General features: G+C 42.2%; 1 protein-coding gene across 2 annotated transcripts in view; it reads left to right on the top strand.

Annotated features, from left to right (window-relative positions):
- abca2 (ATP-binding cassette, sub-family A (ABC1), member 2) overlaps positions 1-21,357 on the top strand; it is a 79,644-nt gene that overhangs the window by 41,520 nt on the left and 16,767 nt on the right. For both annotated transcript variants that reach the window (XM_058635590.1, XM_058635589.1), the window contains exons 2-24: positions 2,525-2,618; positions 4,365-4,476; positions 5,184-5,347; positions 8,152-8,273; positions 8,576-8,689; positions 12,607-12,810; positions 13,298-13,519; positions 14,169-14,545; positions 14,666-14,825; positions 15,758-15,886; positions 16,093-16,260; positions 16,676-16,772; positions 16,847-17,020; positions 17,126-17,228; positions 17,314-17,428; positions 18,034-18,224; positions 18,499-18,649; positions 18,740-18,944; positions 19,050-19,214; positions 19,786-19,966; positions 20,054-20,266; positions 20,693-20,889; positions 20,981-21,154. In XM_058635590.1, coding sequence (XP_058491573.1) covers positions 2,525-2,618; positions 4,365-4,476; positions 5,184-5,347; positions 8,152-8,273; positions 8,576-8,689; positions 12,607-12,810; positions 13,298-13,519; positions 14,169-14,545; positions 14,666-14,825; positions 15,758-15,886; positions 16,093-16,260; positions 16,676-16,772; positions 16,847-17,020; positions 17,126-17,228; positions 17,314-17,428; positions 18,034-18,224; positions 18,499-18,649; positions 18,740-18,944; positions 19,050-19,214; positions 19,786-19,966; positions 20,054-20,266; positions 20,693-20,889; positions 20,981-21,154 — 3,832 coding nt within the window. The remainder of the gene's footprint in view (positions 1-2,524; positions 2,619-4,364; positions 4,477-5,183; positions 5,348-8,151; positions 8,274-8,575; positions 8,690-12,606; positions 12,811-13,297; positions 13,520-14,168; positions 14,546-14,665; positions 14,826-15,757; positions 15,887-16,092; positions 16,261-16,675; positions 16,773-16,846; positions 17,021-17,125; positions 17,229-17,313; positions 17,429-18,033; positions 18,225-18,498; positions 18,650-18,739; positions 18,945-19,049; positions 19,215-19,785; positions 19,967-20,053; positions 20,267-20,692; positions 20,890-20,980; positions 21,155-21,357) is intronic.

Below are 21,357 nucleotides of genomic sequence, written 5' to 3'. Positions count from 1 at the left end.
TGAAAAAATACTTTTACTGCATTGTTGTGGGTTCTAGCTTTGAAATAACCGAAAAGGCAAATTAGGCAATTGCTTCGGGCCCTGAGTTGGGATGGGACCCCCAACGGACAACTAAGGCCTGGACCACATCTATGCATTCTGTCATATTTTTCATTTTGTACTTTTTACCACAGTGTGAAATAGTGCTTTTATTAGGTTTCAACCATATAGCCTTTTATACAGTTTGTCAGATGAAGCTTGTGAGGGTTCAAAGAGGACTTTGTTTGTTCAATTTCACAGAAATCCTTTTCTTTTCTGTGTTCCTGCCAAAATGGGACTTGATTCATGTGGTGGTCTACTCTCAAACATCCAAAAAGCCACATTGCTTTGGTGTTAAAACAGAAATAAGGGATTTTCGTTTCCCAGGGTTCGCTCTTACACCTCTCTGTTGGTTTGTGCTGTGAAGGTTTGTATTTAACAGACACAAGGTGCAGATGATAGTTTGGGTCAGGCTTCATTTCTCTCTCTGAGACTGAGAGAGAACAAAACCCAAGGTCTCTGGCCTTTCTATTTTATTTTTTGGAAACAACTTACCATTTCCACTATTTCAAAGTTTGTGTGTTAATGTATGCACATAGATATAAAATAAAAACACAGCCCATAAAACCAGATGGGACCCAAAGTGTCTGAAAACAACTCATACTAGTCCTAACAGGCTCAGTTTTGATATCCACACTCAGGAGTAGACAGACTGGGGACTATTTGAAAGATTATGTGAGATTTATTGAAGAGTGTGACTGCTCTTCAATAAAGTACACTGAGTACAAAAAAAGTACACACTTCAAGAAAAACATAGTTATGTAGCTTTTTATCTGTGTACAACCGGCATTTTGGGAGCACTAAAATACTAAGGGGGCCTGTGGCCAAGTTGAAAGGGAACTTGGCTTGTAACCGGAAAGTCTCCGATTCAAGTCACCACCAGTTTGAAAGGGCTGGGGTACCCCTGAGCAAGGTAGCCAACCCCCATTGCTCCCCGGGCGCTACTCAGTGTGGCAGCTCCCTGCTCCTAACTCTAGGATGGGGCAAATGCAGAGAAATAATTTCCCTAAGGGGATTAATATAGTGTGTGTGTATATAAAAAAAATATATAATACAATCTCAATTTTAAATCGAATATTGACCCAAAAAGACATCACAATCTCGACCTTTGAAAGCAAAGGTGGAATCAAGTGACTGGCAGACGTTTGGTCGACCATGAGCCCTATTTGCAGCAATACCACTAATAAAATAAAAACGAAGGTTGTGTCGTGAGCTATTACAACATCTAGAGTGACACCATGCACAAATGAAAATGCATCTTTGTTCTTCTAATCTTTACACACAAAACCAGCATCTTAATAACATCATTACATTCTCTCCTTGCCAGTTTTGGCAGTTTGCTAGTCCAGTTGAGAAGCTGGCTAATTGAATTCTTAGCTTCTGACTGTATTTGCTTCACAGGTGAAAAACACAAACCAGAAAGTAAAAGATGGGTACAGGCAGACGACAGAAGTAGAACACTATGTAGATCATTTATTTAATAAAATGGTGGCTCATTGTAGTCTGATGAGGTGGCGTGTATATTAGGACAGAGAGTAGAGCAGTAAACACACCCAACTGACCTGGAAAGATTGTAACGTAACCTTGAAGACTGATCATCATTGAGTTACTAGACGTTACAAAATCGTAACTTCCAACAGTGGATGGAGGGGTGGGTGGGCGTGGTTGCTGGGTTTTTGATTGACAGCATTGCTGGAACATACACAACAGCGGATTCTTTTCTTTTCAGTCCCGTGTAGATTTTGCGAAGGAAATCAATAGACAAATAACTGGTGATTGTGTGTTATTTGCTCAACGACATAGCTCATGTAGGTATACTCTGTAAATAACACTATTATAGTATTTCAGTTTTACATGATTAGTTTCCTGGTTCTAGTTGTTTGTTTGCAGAATTTATGTATGAATAACTGCACCTGAATTGAGCTTCCCATGTCGAAAACAAAGACTGTTTTAGACCATGTTGATTCCCTCAGGGGTAAAACAACGACAAAAAGTCATTTAAAAATGAAAATCTCTTTGATCTATATTGATCTTAACCCTTAATGCTCACATGGCACATCCTTATATGGACATCCTGGGGGTGTGTGTTTATATGTCACATATTCAGGGTTCTGATGTTTTGTTGAGTCAAAGTTATAATTGTGCTGAAGTCACAAAAATAGACCATTTTTCCTATTTTTTGTTCATAAAAACGAGCCACACAAAGTTCACAGTTTGATTTGAAACATTTTGAGGACTTTTTGCTCAGGTGTGTTTATATAGTTGGTGAAAATCATCAGATTGTCTCGGTTGTGCAGAAAAAAAAAAAGCATATAAGACACTCTATGTTTCACCTTCTTATACCCTCTGTACATACTGTACGTTTAAACATAGTAATGGGAAATGGGAATTTTACGTGACGCTTGAATGCAGCACAATAAACGCGGTCATCTTTCTTTCCATCCAGTGGGTGCTGGCCTTTGAGATCTTCATCCCGCTGGTCCTCTTCTTCATCCTGCTGGGCCTGCGGCAGAAGAAGCCAGCGATTCCCGTCAAGGAAGGTAAGCGGATAAAGTAGAAGGGACACGGACAGAGACAGCAGGAGGATAAGTCTAGTGAAAGTGTCTCAAGGATCATTTCTTTTTATTGTTGTCAACCTTATTACAATCCCATCATTTCTGGTCAAATGACTTTGCTTTATTGTAAATCTGTTGTCACTTAGTTTGTTATTTGCCTCCTAGTATGTCATGTGACCTTTTTGTTCTTATGCCACTTTTTTATCGTATTGCACTGTTTTCAGTTGATTATGTTTATTTTTTAGTTAGTTTTTTCACTGTTGCTTGTAGCACCCGATATATTCTGATTCTTGTCTTTTCTTTTACGTCACCTCTGCTGTTCTATCTTTGCTTCTGTCTCTCTGGCTTCTGTTTATTACTTTATTTTCCTGCGCATGATGCATGTACTCAACATTTTGGATGGACCAGTGTGTAAGTGTTCCAGATTTGTGCTTTTTGTGTTTGTGTGTACAGTACATGCTGTTTGTCAGCCTAACCTTGAATACTACTTTGAATCATGGGAGCAGGCACATTTCAGTTTCTCAGCAGCTCATAATAACATCTTCATATTAAGTATGGGCAGATTTTTTTTATTATTATAGTTTTATGAGCCACTGAATGACTGAGGTGAGAGTCATTTAATCTACACATTAATTCCTGTTTACAGTGTGTGTAAAGTCATAAATCATTTAAATCAACATTCTGTGTTCAGAAAGGGGGCGTGTCTACTGGAGGAGCCAAACACACACACATAAAAGAGAATTTTAAAGTGTCGCTGACAATCCTTAAATGACATTTTTGGCTTCTAAGAGCCTTAACTGTATTGTTTGTAACTGCAGAGTCCTCAACAGGCTGAATTATTTAAGGCCGTTCTGTGCTCCTTTCCCTTTAAACGTCCATTTTCTACCAGTGTGCTGTGTTTGCTTCATATTAATAAATGGCTGTACATCTCACGTAATTGGATCTGTACTTAAAACTGTCATGATGGACTCTATCCTGTGTTTAACACCTGTACTCGATAACCCTTTTCCCCTCAGCTCACCTGGTTAGAGAGATCTGATGTCAATAATAACTGTATCCTCAGCTCTAAGCCTAACATCACCCACCACATCAATTTAAAATAAAGTGGTCAGGGGGTTGAGGAGAGTCGGGAGGCAGGGGTGCTCATGTGAATGTCTATACCTCTGAATGGAAATTTAATTCCTCAAAGTCAGATTAACACATCCAGGTGTGCATTTCACATATTCTGGCTTCCTCCCACAGTCTGAAGATCGTGGTGAGGTAAAATGCAGACTCTCAGTTGACCATATGTCATTTAAATAGTCTTTTATTCCTCAAAAAGATACATATATGGATAACAATGAAGGAAGAGAGTGAGTTGGAGGAAGTGTAATGGTGGGCGAATCATGTACAGCAGTTGTCTCAGTAGCACAGTAACCATGGAAACATCAGGCTATGATCAAGACCCTGTCCAGCCAGCATCCATGGACAGACGAGTTAGAATATCAGGCGACGTTTCTGTGCAGCGTCACCGTTGACATGTGGGAGCCTCTCTGACCATTAGCTTGTCTGTCACCTCCTTTCCTTTCTCTCTCTAACACAGAATTTCTCCCTCTGCTTCCTTCTTTCTTTCTCCATGATAAACCTGTTGATCTTCATCCTCCTCTTTCCTTCTTCGTCTTCTACTCTTGCCACATCCTCTTCCTCTTCCTGTGGATTTCTCTTTATGTCCCTCTCCCCCGTCACGTCCAGCCTTCTACAGCGCTGCCCCGCTCACCTCGGCTGGCATCATTCCCATCATGCAGTCACTGTGCCCAGATGGACAGAGGGATGAATTTGGCTTCCTGCAGTACAAGAACTCCACGTGAGAAGACTTCTGTTTCTTTCATCATTCTCTTAAATTGTGGTAACACTGAGATAAAAATGTGGTCGGGGAGCTTTGTGGGGAAAAATGCAGCAATTAGTAACAATTAATATAACAATTAAGAAATATCCACCTGCCTTTTTATTCACAAAACATGGAAATAATCTTGAAATTGGGATTTTGACTCATCCCCAGTGAAAACCTTATGCTGTAGACATTATGATGAAAGATGTTGTGTCTTGATATGAAAAGTAAAGCCAATAAGTTAGTGCCTGAAACCTGCATTCTAATTTGCGGCCATGTGAGGGCAGCACCAGAAACATTCGCTTTGCTGATACAGTCCAAACTTTAACATCCATGTCGTTGTTTCGTATCAAGGTTAAAATGAATGTAACACAAATGTTGTTGGTCCAGGAGCTTATTAATACTTTGCTAGTGTCTGGTACCACATTATGGGTTCTTGATACCCTTCCCCACTGCTCAATAAACTACAATAAACCCCCTCCTCTTCCTCAATTAAAGGTAGGTAGGGTTGGAGATCCTGGAAAAACAGCAGGCTACATTTTGAAAGTCCTTTTCTTCAGACTTCCTTCCAAAGCTGCAGGAACAGAAAAACAACAAATACATGACCACTGAGTTGAACGCTGTGTTGACAGAACACTGTTTCTGTCTTTGTGGAGTAATTGAAATGTCGTTGTGTCTCTCAGTGTGACCCAGCTGCTGGAGAGGATCAGCGAAGTCGTCGAACAGAACCGACTCTTCACTTCTGACCGACCCGGTCTGGGTCAGGAGTTGGAGATGTTGCAGAAACACCTGGAGACGCTCAGCTCCACGCCTTTGCCGACAGACTACCACTTCAACAACAGCCAAGGTCTTAACACACAGCCACACTTTGATGTGATATCCGTTTATCTTCCAGGTTTCTGTTATCACAAAGAAGGAACCTTGCAAATGAGTAATTTGCAAGTCATTCAATCAAATATATGCATGGAGCGTCAACTTCTTGAAAAGTACAAGCCAGTGAACCTCTGGTCACTTGTTGCTAAGGCAAAACTTTGTTCGATATTGCTTGAAAACCTTCACATTGTCTTTTGTTCCCATGGGTCCTTGAAATCCTTGAAAGTGTGTGAATGGAAAGAAATAAATTCAAGGCCCTTTAAAGTTTTTAAAGCATCCCTTTAACGCCGAGTGTATCGCCGACGACACGTTTGCGCAAACACGCGTTGCATTACCGTAATTACGCAAAAGAAAATCCAACGGTATCTGAAAACTGAGACATGTGAAAGCCAACGTTGTGGTTATTACGGTAATTTCACTCAAACTTTGGCAGAAAATTTGAATAGTGTCGTTTTAAACACCGTACGTAGTTTTTACACATTGAGACTTTGTTATGGTAAATATTTTTTATACTGTTCAGAATTCTAATTTAACACCGTACAATTGTTATTATGAATTATTAATTAAACACTATGTACAACTGCAGCGTTTTTTGTTTTTTTCTCTTCATTTGAAATCATTAATACTCTATTTTAACATTCAGATATTCAAACTGTCAACAATCACTTATTGGGAGGAAATTTTTCTGGCACTTTTATGGTTAAAATAACCAACAAAGGTATTTTTATCATCTGAATAAAATACAAGTTACCAAACAATATTTTATATTTTCCATGCATACCACATAAACGTGAACACATAAAGTGGTACCTGAGGAGCAGTGGGGGTTGGGTGGCTTGCTCAGGGGCACCCCAGCCCTTGACCTGTCCCAGAATTTGACCTAATTCCCTTCCACTTAGCCATACGCTAACTATATTGAATCTATATCCTCTTTTAGAGAATTAATCAAACATTGTGGTTCTCTCACTTTCTTTCTTTTCCACTGCTACTGGTATTTTTAACAAACTCCGCCCTCCACGCTGGCTGCCGCCGCCCCTGTGAAAGCACAGAGTAAGCAGAGCTGTGCATTGATCCACGCTGCAGTTTGAAGCGACGCTGTCGAGCATACAGATGAAAGAGAGAGATGCCATGTCAGTCATGTGATCACATTTTGGCTTCGGTCAGCGTGACATGCCACTGCGTCACATGATCCAAGAAGAGTTTTAGTAGCTGAGAGTCTTGTGATGTTAGAACCAGCAGATTCAAGCCAGAATGATTCCATCCCTGATCCCTGAAGCCAGACAGGAAGAGGATTTTATTATCAGTTATACGACAAAAAAAAATGTACTCTTTAGTTTAAGATATGATAATCCATTATTAATCCCTCAATGGAGACATTAACATTGTTACATGTGTACAATGTATAATATTGACAATGAAGTTAAAAAAATGCAACAGAATACACACTATAGACGTTATATAATCAAAATATGTACAGTACAGCATGAACTTCTTAAGTTTTTGTTGCCACAGAGATGGATAAATGACTTGATTATTTAAATATTATTATTATTACAGTTTGTAGATGTAAACAAGGAGAATATTAGAATATGAATATGTAGTTTCTTTTGTCGTATTAGTTGTAAGAAGCAGTTGTTTGTTTCTTAACAGGAAATCTACGTCAAGGACAGGAAAAACCTTTGTTGATCAAGACATTGATAAAAACTGATAATATTGGTGTATATTGGTACCAATTACAATAAAATAACAACAAAAAAACTGCGAAAAAAGCATCGCACGCAGCAGCTCCATATGCAAATTTAGATTTGTACATTTTAGCCCGTTTGACCTCACGAAAGCAAAGCAAAGACAGAATACTGGATGATGGTTATCTTCATCAGCAGCTTCCACAAAAAACAATAAAGATAAAAAAGAGTTGATGCAACAGCACAGACCGCAGCATGTGAAGCTGCGTGGGTTCACAGTGAAGCAGAGACACATGAGCGCAGGTGCACGCTAACACAAAAACAAATGTTCACGCTCTCATGTGGCCAAACAAAGTATTTTCAAGTGACATAAAGTGATGTTGTTATAAAAAGAAAAGAAAAACAGTGCAGTTTGTTTTGCTGCAGCCACCATGAGAGCATGTGCACGGGTGGAGAGGAATGATTCATGTGGGGATGTTAAAAATAGACTAATTAAACATTTTCTCCTTATGCTTTGTCTTTATCTGCGTCTGTGGACGTACTTTAACCAAGAAGCAGAGACAGAAAGGAGATAATCCCTGCCCGAAATGGACTTAATCTAAACCAATTCTGGATTGTCTGTAATCTGTATTCATTATGCGGGAAATGAGTCTTCCTGTCACTTCATTTATAAGTTTCAGATCTTCTTTAATGCAGCACCATGTCCATTTTGTAAATTAGCGTTCCCATTTAGAGTCAATTAGATCGTCCGCTGCCGTGGACACGCTTTCAGTCAGACGTCAGTTGTTCTTTGGGCTCCTTTAGGCGTCACCACAGCAGATCATCTCTCCCTTGTGTCCTCTTCTGTGACACCAACTGGGTGGGGGTACCTTGCTCAAGGGCAAAGACTTCCTGTGCCTTCCTAATCAGCATCCACGGCAGGGATCTATGTGATAATGTCAACGAGAACAGAGCTTTATAACATAGTTCTAAACCTGAAATACTCGGAAAACAGATTTCATGCATCTGAGGTCAAACAATCAAAGGTTACTTTTCATCAGCCAGCCTGACCTGAAGTGTGTGTGTGTGTGTGTGTGTGTTGGTCTGGACTCAGGCTTCACACTGGCCAGTTTACTGAAGAGTCAGTCGGCGTTCCATCAGTTCCTGGTGAAGAACCTGTCCTTGTCCGACGCCGCCTCCACTTCACTGCTCAGCATTCCCATCGACGTCAAAGAGGTTCGTCGCTCGCTCTGTTTTCACTTCACCTCAACACTCTTTTACAGAATACATGTTCACATGTCAAATTATACAATTCTGCAGTTATTGTACTGAAAGGCTCCGCAGTAGGAAATGCACAAGTGTAAATAATCACATGACTGTTGACAGGAAGAGAGCAGAGGAAGTCGTTCATGTCATCAGTGACACCTGTGAAGAATCCCCACGGGCATTTGATCAAAACAACAACCAGATGATTGACTCGTCATTCCTTATACAGTGGGTTATAATCTGGGATATAATCTCGTGTGTGTGTCCTGCAGGTGCACAGACTTATCTTTGGTACGTCTCTTCGAGCTGTTGGAGGGACTCAGAGTTGGCTTCAGGCTGCAAAAGACGTCAGACACAAACCTGGAGACAAAGTTCTTCATCTGGAAGTACGTTCACACACACACACACACACACACACACACACTTCAGAGGACATTACCTGTCTTCACCTTCAAAAGTAACCATTTATTTTCTGGGGAAAAACATATTTGACGTTAAAAGGACGGAGAGAAATAACTATTTTTTATTGATCGATTAGGAGTTTGAGACCCCTGGTGTAGGAACTAACTCATTACACTTCCTGAGCCATCAGCAGCAATGACCGTCATTCAGTGAATTACTCACACCTGTGACCTGACCAAATGGCTGCTAACGTCACAAATATCAGAGTAACTATGGCGACACCATGGAGGACTTATGTATCCATGTCTCGATAACCATTCCTTTATTTGTAAAATGAGAAGAAGTCAAACTTGTGGCTTGTTGCTGAGTCAGCGTTGACTGCTCGTCACATTTTGTGCAAGAACAGCAACATTCAAACTCACATTTGGTCCCTGGAAGCTTTCTGGTGAATGGGCTGAAAGATTTATTTTTACAGCATTTTAAATTTAGCACGGAACATTTTTGGGCAGAGAACGACGATGAGATCATTAAGCATTAGTGGAGACAGGTGCGGGGTATATAAACAGCTGGTGCTGATCCACACTTCTGCACCGAGAGTGCTGGGGCTCAGCTTTCCATATATTCCCTTATGTAATCAGTTAAGTTTACTTTACTTACTGTACAGGCACTTATTTCACTATAGCCAGACTCAAAAGACAAGATGCTCAGGTGTGATTAAGTATGTGGACCTAGTCTACTGGACCACTAACAGAACATGAGGCCAATTCTATGAAGTGTTGTCCCATTTGAAGGAAAATAGGCAATAAACCTCATTATGGCACCAGATTAATCTGAGTGATGTCGCTACTGGCTGCCACAGGTGTAAACAAGACCGATTTAATGCTGTCCACTTGTGATCAGATCTTTGAGTACTGTACCTACATGAAAAACAGGTCTGACGAACTCCTCACACCACAGATATTAATGAGCCAGTTTACAGAGATCTGCGCTTTCTTTGTGGGTGCTGTCTGCAGAGAGAGGCATCTCCAAGGTGCTGTCGCTGCTGCTTATGCTCGGTCCTAACTTTACACTTTATTACCCGAAGGAGATTGTTACAGTTGCTCCATATCAGACTCAGTAAGTACCAGAAAGAGCATGCAAGTTAAAAATTAAAAATTAAAAAAGAAATTAAGATTCAAATTAAATAAAAAATAGCACAAAGCCCTTTCATTGTTTAAAGATAGCCCTTATGCCCCCAGTTGGTTTATCTCCATTATCTCCTGATGCACTGTGCCACACACACATAGACTTAACATCGATGTTTATCAGTGTAAGCACTTTAACATCATACTGTACACAAACACAGAGCTGGGTTAGCTACAGTCCAGCTCTCTGCCTCGCGTGGTTTGGTTTCAGGTCGTTTTCCATTACTCCAAAGTACCTCCTCAACGTGGGCGGGGCCGCCATAGCGCGGCTGCATGCAAGATTTTACAAATGTCCTTTGTTAAAACGCATGTTTGCAGGATTTTTAAGTCTTTTTAACTGATCTTTAGTTCGGCATTGTTCACTCACGACTCCTCCAGTGACAACACTTCTGTCACTGATGGAAAAGCAAAAAAAAACGAGTAGAGTCAAGTTGAGGCGAGTCGTGCCAGAACTGTAAAATGGAAAAGCTCCATATCAGCGGTACCTGCAGCCTCACAGCTCAGCCTCTCTACCTCAGTTACTGTGGCAGAGTTTTCCTGCGTGTCTTTGCATCGAGGGGAGGATGCATTTGCGGGACAAAGACATCTCAGTTATCTAGCGACCCACAGGCAGAGGAGTGTAGCAGCAGGTGCATGCTGAGGCTTCTGCTTAGATTGATTGTAAACATAAGCACATGCAGTAAAGTTTGGTTCAAATCACGACTTTACTTGCGTTTTTTTGGCACCTTTCCCTTCCGGTGATACATACCAAGCACAGTGGTGCGACTCCTAAAGGGTGGAGCTACAAATCCTTTACAGGGAATAATGACTTACATGCAACAGTAGGAAAAACACTGGCCTTTGCAGCTTTCTCTCACACAGCTTTGTCCTGTGACCACATGACAAGAAGGGAGACCACAGAACGCTGGATGTCTCTTTATTTACTGTGTCACATTCTTCTTTATGTATAATTTATTGGCAGGCTACTCTGTGTCGCGCTGGTTTAATGTTACACTCTTTACGCAGACACAATCTCAAACAGCAGTGCACACAATCATTAGAGTCAGTTCATTGGTGCACAAGAATTATTTAAAAATAAAAATATAAATTAACATTTTTTATTCTATGCATGTCACATATATTTGTGTCTTAAAGTTTTAGTCCACAATTAACAAATTCGATTTTCTTTTATTTTGATGCTTACTAAAGGCTGCACAAGTCTTTTGGAAGGGAAGGATGTATGAACCACCAGAAACTGAATTTGAATCATTTATATTTGTATTTAAATGGCTAAACTTGAATATTTGCAGTCAAAAATTTGTATTGTTTCATTTGAATCATTGCATTGGAAAAATTCTGTATGATTTCAATAAAACAATAGAAGTTCATATGATGTGATTCAAATTCAGTTTTTTTAATGCAATTATTCCAGTTTAGACATTTAAATTCAAATATAAATGATTCAAATTCAGTTTCTGGCGGCATAAGGATGGGCTGCGATATTCAGCTACAACATGCAACTTTCTTTTAATAACTAAATTCTTCATACTGTAGCTTTAATAGAGTCTTCATAACGGTGGCTGTTGTTTAAAGGCACTTTAAGACTCAGTCTGTCGCGAAGTTTAGTGTTTGGTAAGATTGTTTCGAAACTTACTGCTACGACTTGTTTTTTACGTCATTAATCATCGCGTTTTCTTTTTTTCTCGCTGATGTCGTTCAAACTCTGACTGATGTCATCAGCCCACACGGTGGTGCAGCGCTCAGAGTTTTACTGTCTGACATTTGAGTTGTCAAAGAGGGAAAAGGTGAAACCGAGGAACATGAATAAATGATAACGCTGTCATGTTCACTCAGCGTCAGTCAGCGTTAACGCTTCTCTCTGTGTCTCTGAACAAAGTCTCTGATGATCGGATTTAAATCTGATTAACTGTACTTATGTGTATCTTTAACCCTTTAACACCTGAGACTCAAAATGTCCGTCTGGACTTTTTTTTTGTTGCTTATTTTAATCATAAAAAAGGGCCAGAAAATGTCCTGTGAGTTGCTTTTGTCAGTTTTTCCAGAATAACTTTGGATATCAGTTATTTACAATTTACTGCATGTTAAAACAGCGTATTAACAATTTGAAAAACACTGTAGTTGTACAAGAAAATTTGAAATTTTAACTATATAAAACATTTTTATGATAAAAGATTTGTTGAGTCTTTGTCTCAAAGAAATGCAAACTATGTAATAAGCAGACTCCTCAGTAGGGCTGCATAGTAATGGATGACTTACTTTTGAAGTGAATATTAAGGAATCGTTGAGACTGAGTCATTTTGGTTTGTAACCAAAACAATTATTATATTTATTTATATTTACTATATATTTACTTATTTTAACCCAAACAAACTGAACGAGCGTGAACATTTTGCAATAAAAAAACACTCAATGAAAAATATCTGTGCTGTCAAAACAAGATCATGCATTTAACAAACACACCGACATTTCCTTTGGTTGTCTGCCCACGTGTCACTGTATCACTTCACAACTGTAAGCTGCAGTGAATCCACTCACAGTGACACCTGATCGTTCTTGGCACAGAGACACAGGAGTGGAAACACCCGTGTCCTCTGTCCACACACAGACTCAGTGACAGCTGGTGAACAAAGGGAAACACGCACAAATCAAACGGACTCAGTGGCTTTACTGAAGCCTGGTGATCAGTGAGTGTGTGTTTCCTTGTGCTTTAACCTCAGGAGAAGCTGCTGAGCGATGGTCGCGGCGTGGATGGAGGTCTGCTGTACAAAGCTTTACAGGATCCAACAACAGCTGCTCACAGACACACTCTGCTCACACTGATGTCCCAGACTTTAGGCCTCACTGAGGCCACGGGAGACCAGGGAGACCAGGGAGACCAGGGAGACCAGGGAGGCGACCAGCAGGTGCTGAAGGAGGCTGAGGTATAACTGCTGATTCTCACCACACTTTGACCTCCCTATCTTATCTTTTATATTTTAAAGGTCCTGACAATAGTTCTGGGAGTCACTTAATATGTTCATTATTGTTATTATTTAGGATTATAAATTGTTTCTTTATTTGTCTTTTGACAGATTTAACTATATTTCCATTTTGAGAACATTACTTACAGTGTAATGTAATACAATCAAGCTCAGAACATGATTCCGTGTTTTTCTTTTCTTTTTTTATGTGTTTTGTAAAATGATAATATTATTCTGTATTCTGTATTAAATGTATAGTTTGCAGCCACTGTACGTCCCATACATATATTACACCTGTGTTCAATAACAATGAAAACAATTCTGATTGAATTAACATCCAAAATGACATTTAATACTGACATTTGTCTGAAATCTATTTATCTCACGACCAACAAACAACACACAGGAAGTGGCTCAGTATAATCTCTGTGTGTTCTTGTATGGACAGGGAATCCTCCTGACCGGATCCACACTGGAGAGCCTCACCTGTGGGGAGGGTGGAGCCTCTGAGCTCACTCACATCCTCCTGGTGCCTGAGAAGCAGCAGCCGGCGCTGCAGCTCTATCGCAGTGCGCTGTGCAGCGGCGGGGAGGGTCAAAGGTCAGAGCGCTTCCGACAGCTGAGCCTCGAGCTGCGAGAACAGATCAACGCGCGGAGCGTCGCCGAGAAGGTACGGCAGAAACACGAGTCCTACTGTCTCTGTCCATGTGACATCTGCCTATGCTCGACCATAAGGTGCAAGTCTTTTCTCGTCCAGTGGTGGCGCACACCTTCTTTAATGAGCTTATATCCACTTAGATGTTACTCGTTAAATTAAGGCAGCGAATGCTGTGACGGTAGTCTTGGAGTGTATGAATCACGCAAGATGCAGTGCAGAATAAAGCCAATGGGAGGCAGAAGAGCTCACGTGACACAATACGTAACATGATATCTCAAACATTTCCATTGCGGTTGCTGTTAAAGGATAATAAAGCAGCAGTTGTAGTATAATCGGATATTGGCAAACACACAAAGATCCCCTGACACGACTAATGACTAAAACAGAAGGCTGAAGAAGCTGCTACATGCTCTCCAACTCTTATTTCCAAGGTCTCTGGTGGATGAAGACGTTTAGTCGACATGAAAACTGTGAATTGTCCTCATGCTTCTTTAAATAAATAAATAAATAAAAACCATGAGTTCATGCCTTTGAAGTGCTCACACCCTGAACCAATGCTGAGTCTGGGTCCATTGGATGAGAGGTCAGATCTCAGTGGAGCAGTCTTTGGAACACTCTGTGTTTGTTCACCATCTCTCTTCTCCCCACCTCACCCCTCCAGCTTCACCTGGATGGACCCAGCTCTCGGGTTCCCCTCTCTCAGTCCCAGCTTGGGGCTTTGCTGAAGGACCTGGCCGATGTGGAGAGGCTTCTCAAAGACGTGGACCTTCTGTCCGGGCTGGCGAGTCTGCTCCCCAAAGGAGCCTGCACTGGCCGCTCCGCAACCTCCACCACAAACACGACCTGGCCCCTCAATGCCACCACCTGGGGCCCTAATGCCACTGACATCCCCAGAGAGGAGGTGGAGAAGGGACCCGAGGGGCCCGGGAGAGCTAAAGGAGAGAAAGACGAGCAGGAAACAGAGAATCCTCATTCTCAGTTTTCAGCGTTTGTTCAGCTGTGGGCAGGACTGCAGCCCATTCTCTGTGGGAACAACAGGTGAGTATATTTACAATTTAAAGGATAATTCCAGCTAATTACAACATGACGTGATGTAGTTAGATAGGATCATTCTAACAATGTGTGACAGAAATGGAGTAAACTATGACCTTCTCTCAGGATCATTGAGCCAGAGGCTTTGAAGCAGGGAAACATGAGTTCTTTGGGATTCACCAGCAAAGAGCAGAGGAATCTGGGCTTACTGGTTCACCTGATGACGACAAATCCCAAGATCCTCTACTCCCCCATTGGCTCTCAGGTGGATAAAGTGATTCAGAAGGCGAGTACATGCCAGAAAGCTCTGTAGGCCTGCAGTAAAAAGTCCCCGGTTAATGCACCATCACTTCCTGTGTTAGTAAACACGAGCAGATTATGCAGCTTATTTCTCAAAGCTTTATCTTTATTCTAAGATCTCTGTCAAAGATAAACAAAGACCCTTTTAGACGTGGTATCAACATCTGTCCAAGACATACTGTCTGTCCTGAGTCTGTGGTCAGGATGAATTTAAAGTCCTCAGCTGTAATTTAATGTTACAGCGGCGTGAGTAGTGTATTCATTCATTCATTCACACACACACACACACACACACAGTAGACACATCTGTACAGACAGAACAACAGACGTGTGTCATTCATGTATATCTGCATACAGCATAGGGAAGTGAGACCTGTGACAGGATGTTTCAGGATGGATGTTAATCCCAGGTCCTGTCACCGGGGATTATCTGATGAATGAATGAATGGAGCATCACGCCCATCCCTAAGTTTTCATGTGTGCAGCGTCATTTACAACTCTTTCATTTACACTGACTGATGCTGCGTCCAGTGCCAGAATATGAAGTGACATGAATTGTGTCAGAATATTGGAGAAAACTGTGTGATTACTGTTCTCATTAAATATGTAGTAATTAGGGATAGATGATGAAAAACACGCCAAGATACTTTGATGTGATTATTAATTCAAACTAATGATTTCTGAATCTGACTCTGCAGAGTGTTTCTCTCTTTAAATCACGTTTTTCAGTTAGTTAACACACAGACCATTGGCAGTAGCTACTGTGTGTGTGTGTGTAGATCTCTCATCTGTGCATGTGGGCTTAAGGTAATCAAGAGTGCAATGTGTGTGTGTGTGTGTGTGAGAGAGAGAGAGCGAGGAAGGGAAGGTGTGGTGAGAGGGTGAAGAGAGAGATCTAATGATATGTTGTGCTCGTAGGCAAATGAGACCTTTGCATTCGTCGGGAACGTGACGCACTACACCTGGGTGTGGCTGAACATCTCTGCTCAGCTCAGGACTTTTCTGGAGGAGGGTCGGCTGCACAGACACATGGTGTGGCTGCAACAGGTACACTTACCTACCAGTCATTTATAAGTCCTTTATTTCACCGGGTTCATTTCCGTTAATTCCACGTTAAACTAATCCTTTAATGTGCTGGATACTGCAGGAATAGCACACAGCAGCTTTTTAGGGCCAAAGATGATAAACTGTCAGTCATCGTGTTCCTCCGTCTGTCTGTCTGTCTGTCTGTCCGTCCGTCTGTCCGTCCGCAGCTGTCCTCTGAGCTGCAGCAACACCCCGAGCTGCTGAACAACACGGACAGCGAGCTGATGCAGAGTCTGATCGAGGGAAACTACAGTCTCCCAAACACGTCCACTCTGCTGGAGCAGCTGGACACCATCGACAACGCCGCCTGCGGCTGGACACGCTTCATGTCAAAGGTTCAACATTTGGGTTTGGTTTTCATTTCTAAATTAGATTTTTCCATTTTGATATAAAGTTTCCAACAAGTTCTTTTTTTTTGGTTCAAATTGTGATTTCAATATGAAAGAATAGAAAGAATTCAGCACAAGCAAACAGCAACAACACACACTCACACACGTGTAGAATTTGTGTCACTGAAGACCTCTGGCCACAGAGTATTTGAAGGTGCACTGATCCTGATTCAGAAGAGAAGGCATATTCATAATTATTTTCAATCGATGCGTTTACTTCCACATTCTTTCACTAACAGCACTTTCTGAGGAAAGCAGAAAGCAAACAGTGTCCACTGTGTTAATCAGTGCAGTCCTAAACTGTGTGAAGTGGTTTAACCCGTCTCTAACATGAGTCCGTCTCTGCTGTGGGACATTTTAGGTCAGTGTGGACGTCTTCAAGGGCTTTCCCGATGAGGACAGCATCGTCAACTACACCCTGAACCAGGCGTACCAGGACAATGTGTCTGTGTTTGCCAGTGAGTGTCTCACTCTGTGTCACCAGGACGATGAGGCTGCTGTGATTCCACTTTATGCTCTTTTGTCTTTTCAGGTGTGATTTTCCAGACGAACAAAGACGGCTCCCTGCCGCCACACGTTCTCTACAAGATCAGGCAAAACTCCAGTTTCACGGAGAAAACCAATGAAATCAGACGGGCTTACTGGCGTCCGGGGCCAAACACTGGCGGGAAATTCTACTTCCTTTATGGTTTTGTGTGGATCCAGGGTCGGTTCTGGTTCTTTAAAAAGTCCATGTACCACTACAACACGTGTCATGAGTGAGCGAGCTGACTGTGGCAACATGGCCGTTCTCTCTCCGTCTTTCCCACAGATATGATAGAGCGAGCCATCATCAACACGTTCGTGGGCCATGATGTGGTGGAGCCCGGTAACTACGTCCAAATGTTCCCTTACCCGTGTTACACCCGAGACGAGTAAGAGCTGAGCTTTGTCAGGTTTTGTGATGATCGTGCTCGTGTTTTTGTGCTCAGAATTTAAAGTACTTTTTTTCCCCCCCAGTTTTCTGTTTGTGATTGAGCACATGATGCCTCTGTGCATGGTGATCTCCTGGGTGTACTCAGTAGCCATGATGATTCAGCACATTGTGGCGGAGAAGGAGCACCGACTCAAAGAGGTAAAACCGACAGTGGAAATGACCTCAGACCACAGTTTTCAATTCCTGTTTTTGTCCAATATGTCGCAAAGACAACACTTTCTGTTCCTGTTTTAAAGTAAAAGACGTTACAGTTCATTTATTATTTTGTTAATTACGTTGAATTTGCCTAAGCCTTTGTAGAACATAGGGCGGGGTCACAGTTCTTCATTCTTCTTTTGAATGAAAAAGCGCGAATAAACACTCACTTTACTAAAGCCCTGAGTTTAGTATTTTGTCCAGTGTGTGTTGGTTGGAACCAGGCAACTATCACAGGTTACTACCAGGCTTTCAGTCACACAGTAGCTGCCTGGGAGACTTTGTCATTATCCAGCAGTTTCAAATACTTTTTTCAAGGTAAATTGTTAATGTTTGAATGACAAAAATTGACATAAATACACCTTTTGAGGTAAATAATTGTATTTTCTTACAGTTTTTTTTACCACTGTGTATGTACTGCAGTGTTGCCAGGGCAGTCACCTACTGTAGATGATAAACTATACAGACGCGTGATTATTACACCAACTCCACCCCTTTTGTCCATGAGCTACACATTGTGACATGTAACCATCACGCCATGTTGTCAGGTGATGAAGATGATGGGTCTGAACAACGCGGTCCACTGGGTGGCTTGGTTCATCACGGGCTTCGTCCAGCTGTCCATCTCTGTCACCGCTCTCACGGCCATCTTGAAGTACGGCAGAGTGTTGCTCCACAGCAACCCCTTCATCATCTGGCTCTTCCTCACCATCTACGCCGTGGCCACCATCATGTTCTGGTGAGAATCAAACCCCCCTCTCCTGAGGCTAACTCCGCCCAAATGCCTGATTTTGAAAAATGCCAAGAAGATGGACTGTGAGCTGAGGGAGGGAGGGAGGATTCTCAGAGCAGGGGGGGAATTCAGAGCATGGGGCGTGGTCTGATAGTGAAATCTTCACAGAGTCCAAATGTTTTGATTGTGGACTGATGAAAACAAGTCAGTCGTTCTGAAATGAGTAATGTGTCAAAGCCAAGACAACGAGTGAATAATAACAAAAATGTCTGTTTCCCAGTTTTTTGGTGTCAGTAATCTACTCCAAGGCCAAACTGGCTTCAGCCTGTGGTGGAATCATCTACTTCCTCAGCTACGTGCCCTACATGTACGTGGCCATTCGGGAGGAGGTGGCCCATGATAAGATCACCGCCTTTGAGAAGTGCATAGCTGTAAGACCTTTTCTTTCCTTTTTGTCTGACCATAACGACATCACTAATAATCTGGATTATTGTCATGTGACGTTCACCCGTCTGCTGCAGTCTCTGATGTCCACCACTGCCTTTGGCCTCGGATCCAAGTACTTTGCCCTGTATGAGGTCGCAGGTGTGGGCATCCAGTGGAGGACCATCAGCCAGTCCCCAGTAGAAGGCGACGACTTCAACCTCGGGTTGTCCATGATGATGCTCATCATTGATGCCAGTGTGTACGGTGTGCTCACCTGGTACATAGAGGCCGTGCATCCAGGTAGGAAATCATGACTCTCTTGAGCCGTCATCGCACTTCTATGTGCGTGTGTGTGTGTGTGTGTGTGTGTGTGTGTGTACTCCGTGTTTTGTGTCTCTTACACAGGCATGTATGGGCTGCCCCGCCCATGGTACTTCCCCCTGCAGCGGTCTTATTGGTCAGGCAGCGGGCGCGTGGAGACCTGGGACTGGCCGTGGTGTGGGGGCGGGGCTGCCAGGCTCAGTGTGATGGAGGAGGATCAGGCTTGTGCGATGGACCAGAGGAGATCAGGTGTGGAACATCTGGACATTAGCTCCTCCTACTGTACATACACATTAGGTGTCCTTTGTTAAGTGATTGTGTGATTGACACCTCACTTAACTTATGTTATGTTATTACACATGTGTATATATACACGTACATATATACATATACTGTATACCCATTCTCAGTATGTGTGTGTATATATATATACGTATGTATGTATGTATATGTATGTATATATGTATATGTGTGTATATATATATATACATATATAAATGTATATGTGTGTATATATATACATATATGTATATATGTATATATATATGTACATATACACATGTATATATATATGTCTATATATATGGATAGAAGATATACACTTAGATATTAAAATAAATACTTAAAAAGAACCAAGAACCATCAGTTCTTGGTTCTTCAGAATTGAGTTTGAACTTTTTATAAGTATAATTATACATTCATAATAATTATTCATTATTTTAAGGTTTTATGTGACGATAATGAAGGTTATGTAAGAGAAAAGTGAAATAGAGCAACATTTGTGTGGCACTCATTTTCTCCCCGCCTCGTTGTAACCCAGAGGAGATGCGGGGCATCGAGGAGGAGCCGAGTCACCTGCCGTTGGTCGTGTGTATAGACAAACTCACCAAGGTCTACAAGACTGGCAGCAAACTGGCCCTGAACAAACTGAGCCTCAACCTGCACGAGAACCAGGTGGTCTCCTTCCTGGGACACAACGGTGCTGGCAAGACCACAACCATGTGAGAGGAGCAGTTTGTGAATGTGTGAGATTTAGAGTCAGCAGAACTCTTCTACACCACCTGACTGCCTGTGTGGCATTCCCATAGGTCCATCCTGACCGGCCTGTTCCCGCCCACCTCTGGCTCAGCCACCATCTACGGCCATGACATCCGCACAGAGATGGAGCGCATTCGCCAGAACCTGGGCATGTGTCCACAGCACAACGTCCTCTTTGACAAGCTGAGCGTCGAGGAGCATCTGTGGTTCTACTCCAGGCTCAAGGGCATGGCTGAAGAAGACATACGCAAGGAGATGGACAAGTGAGTGCACGTTCACTGCTATTTATTTATTTATTTATTTATTTAGATGGTTCTTCTGCACACGTTCCACATTTCTTGCTCTCAGGATTTGAACCATAAATAATAGAAGTCAGTACACAGACAAAAGGACAACAAACAGTGAAGAAGACTTCGTGATAGCTACAATTTGAAGTGAATGCACTTCAACAGTGCATCTAACTAGCTGTTGGCTACAGTTGTTTTGGTCTGTGACAGAAGAGGTCGACCAGAAAATGCCTAATACTAACAAGCTCAGCAGAGTCCCTTTTAAATAAAATTAAATAAAACAAACAAGAAAACAGGATGTTTTTAAGAGTAGAGGATGATAAGTTTCTGGGCTGCATCTTTCTTTCTTTCTTTCTTTCTTTCATTCATTCATTGCTTTGTTGTCTGTGTACATGTACGCAGGATGATTGTTGACCTGGAGTTATCAAACAAGCGTCACAGCTTGGTGCAGACTCTGTCCGGCGGCATGAAGAGGAAGCTGTCGGTGGCCATCGCCTTCGTCGGCGGCTCCAGGGCCGTGATCCTGGACGAGCCCACAGCGGGGGTTGACCCGTACGCGCGCAGGGCCATCTGGGACCTCATCCTCAAATACAAACAGGGTGAGTGAGGACGTCCTTACATTATAAACGTCTCATTTAAATGTGTTCAACTGTAAAGACTCGTACCAGTCAAGTACTGTGTGTGCGACAGGTCGCACCATTCTGCTGTCCACCCACCACATGGACGAAGCAGACCTCCTGGGAGATCGCATCGCCATCATCTCACACGGGAAGCTCAAGTGCTGTGGCTCGCCGCTCTTCCTGAAGAGCACCTACGGAGACGGATACAAACTGACGCTGGTGAAGAAGCAGAGCGACGGCCAAGGTACGCGCACCTGTCCTGCACATCGGCATCCGCAGATTATGTGGATTATGGGGGCTGGATTACAAAACTATGATGCCAGAATTAGAGTTTATTTTCAGAGTTGAGACAGAACATGTAATATAATGAGCACATTTAAAAGAATGATCATCTGTTTCTGTTTCTACCAACAATTGTTTTTATTTGTCTTGGATTTAGCACAAAAA

The sequence above is a fragment of the Solea solea genome, chromosome 8 (assembly GCF_958295425.1).
Source record: "Solea solea chromosome 8, fSolSol10.1, whole genome shotgun sequence".
Lineage (NCBI taxonomy): Eukaryota > Metazoa > Chordata > Actinopteri > Pleuronectiformes > Soleidae > Solea > Solea solea.
This window is presented reverse-complemented; position numbering and strand designations above follow the sequence as displayed.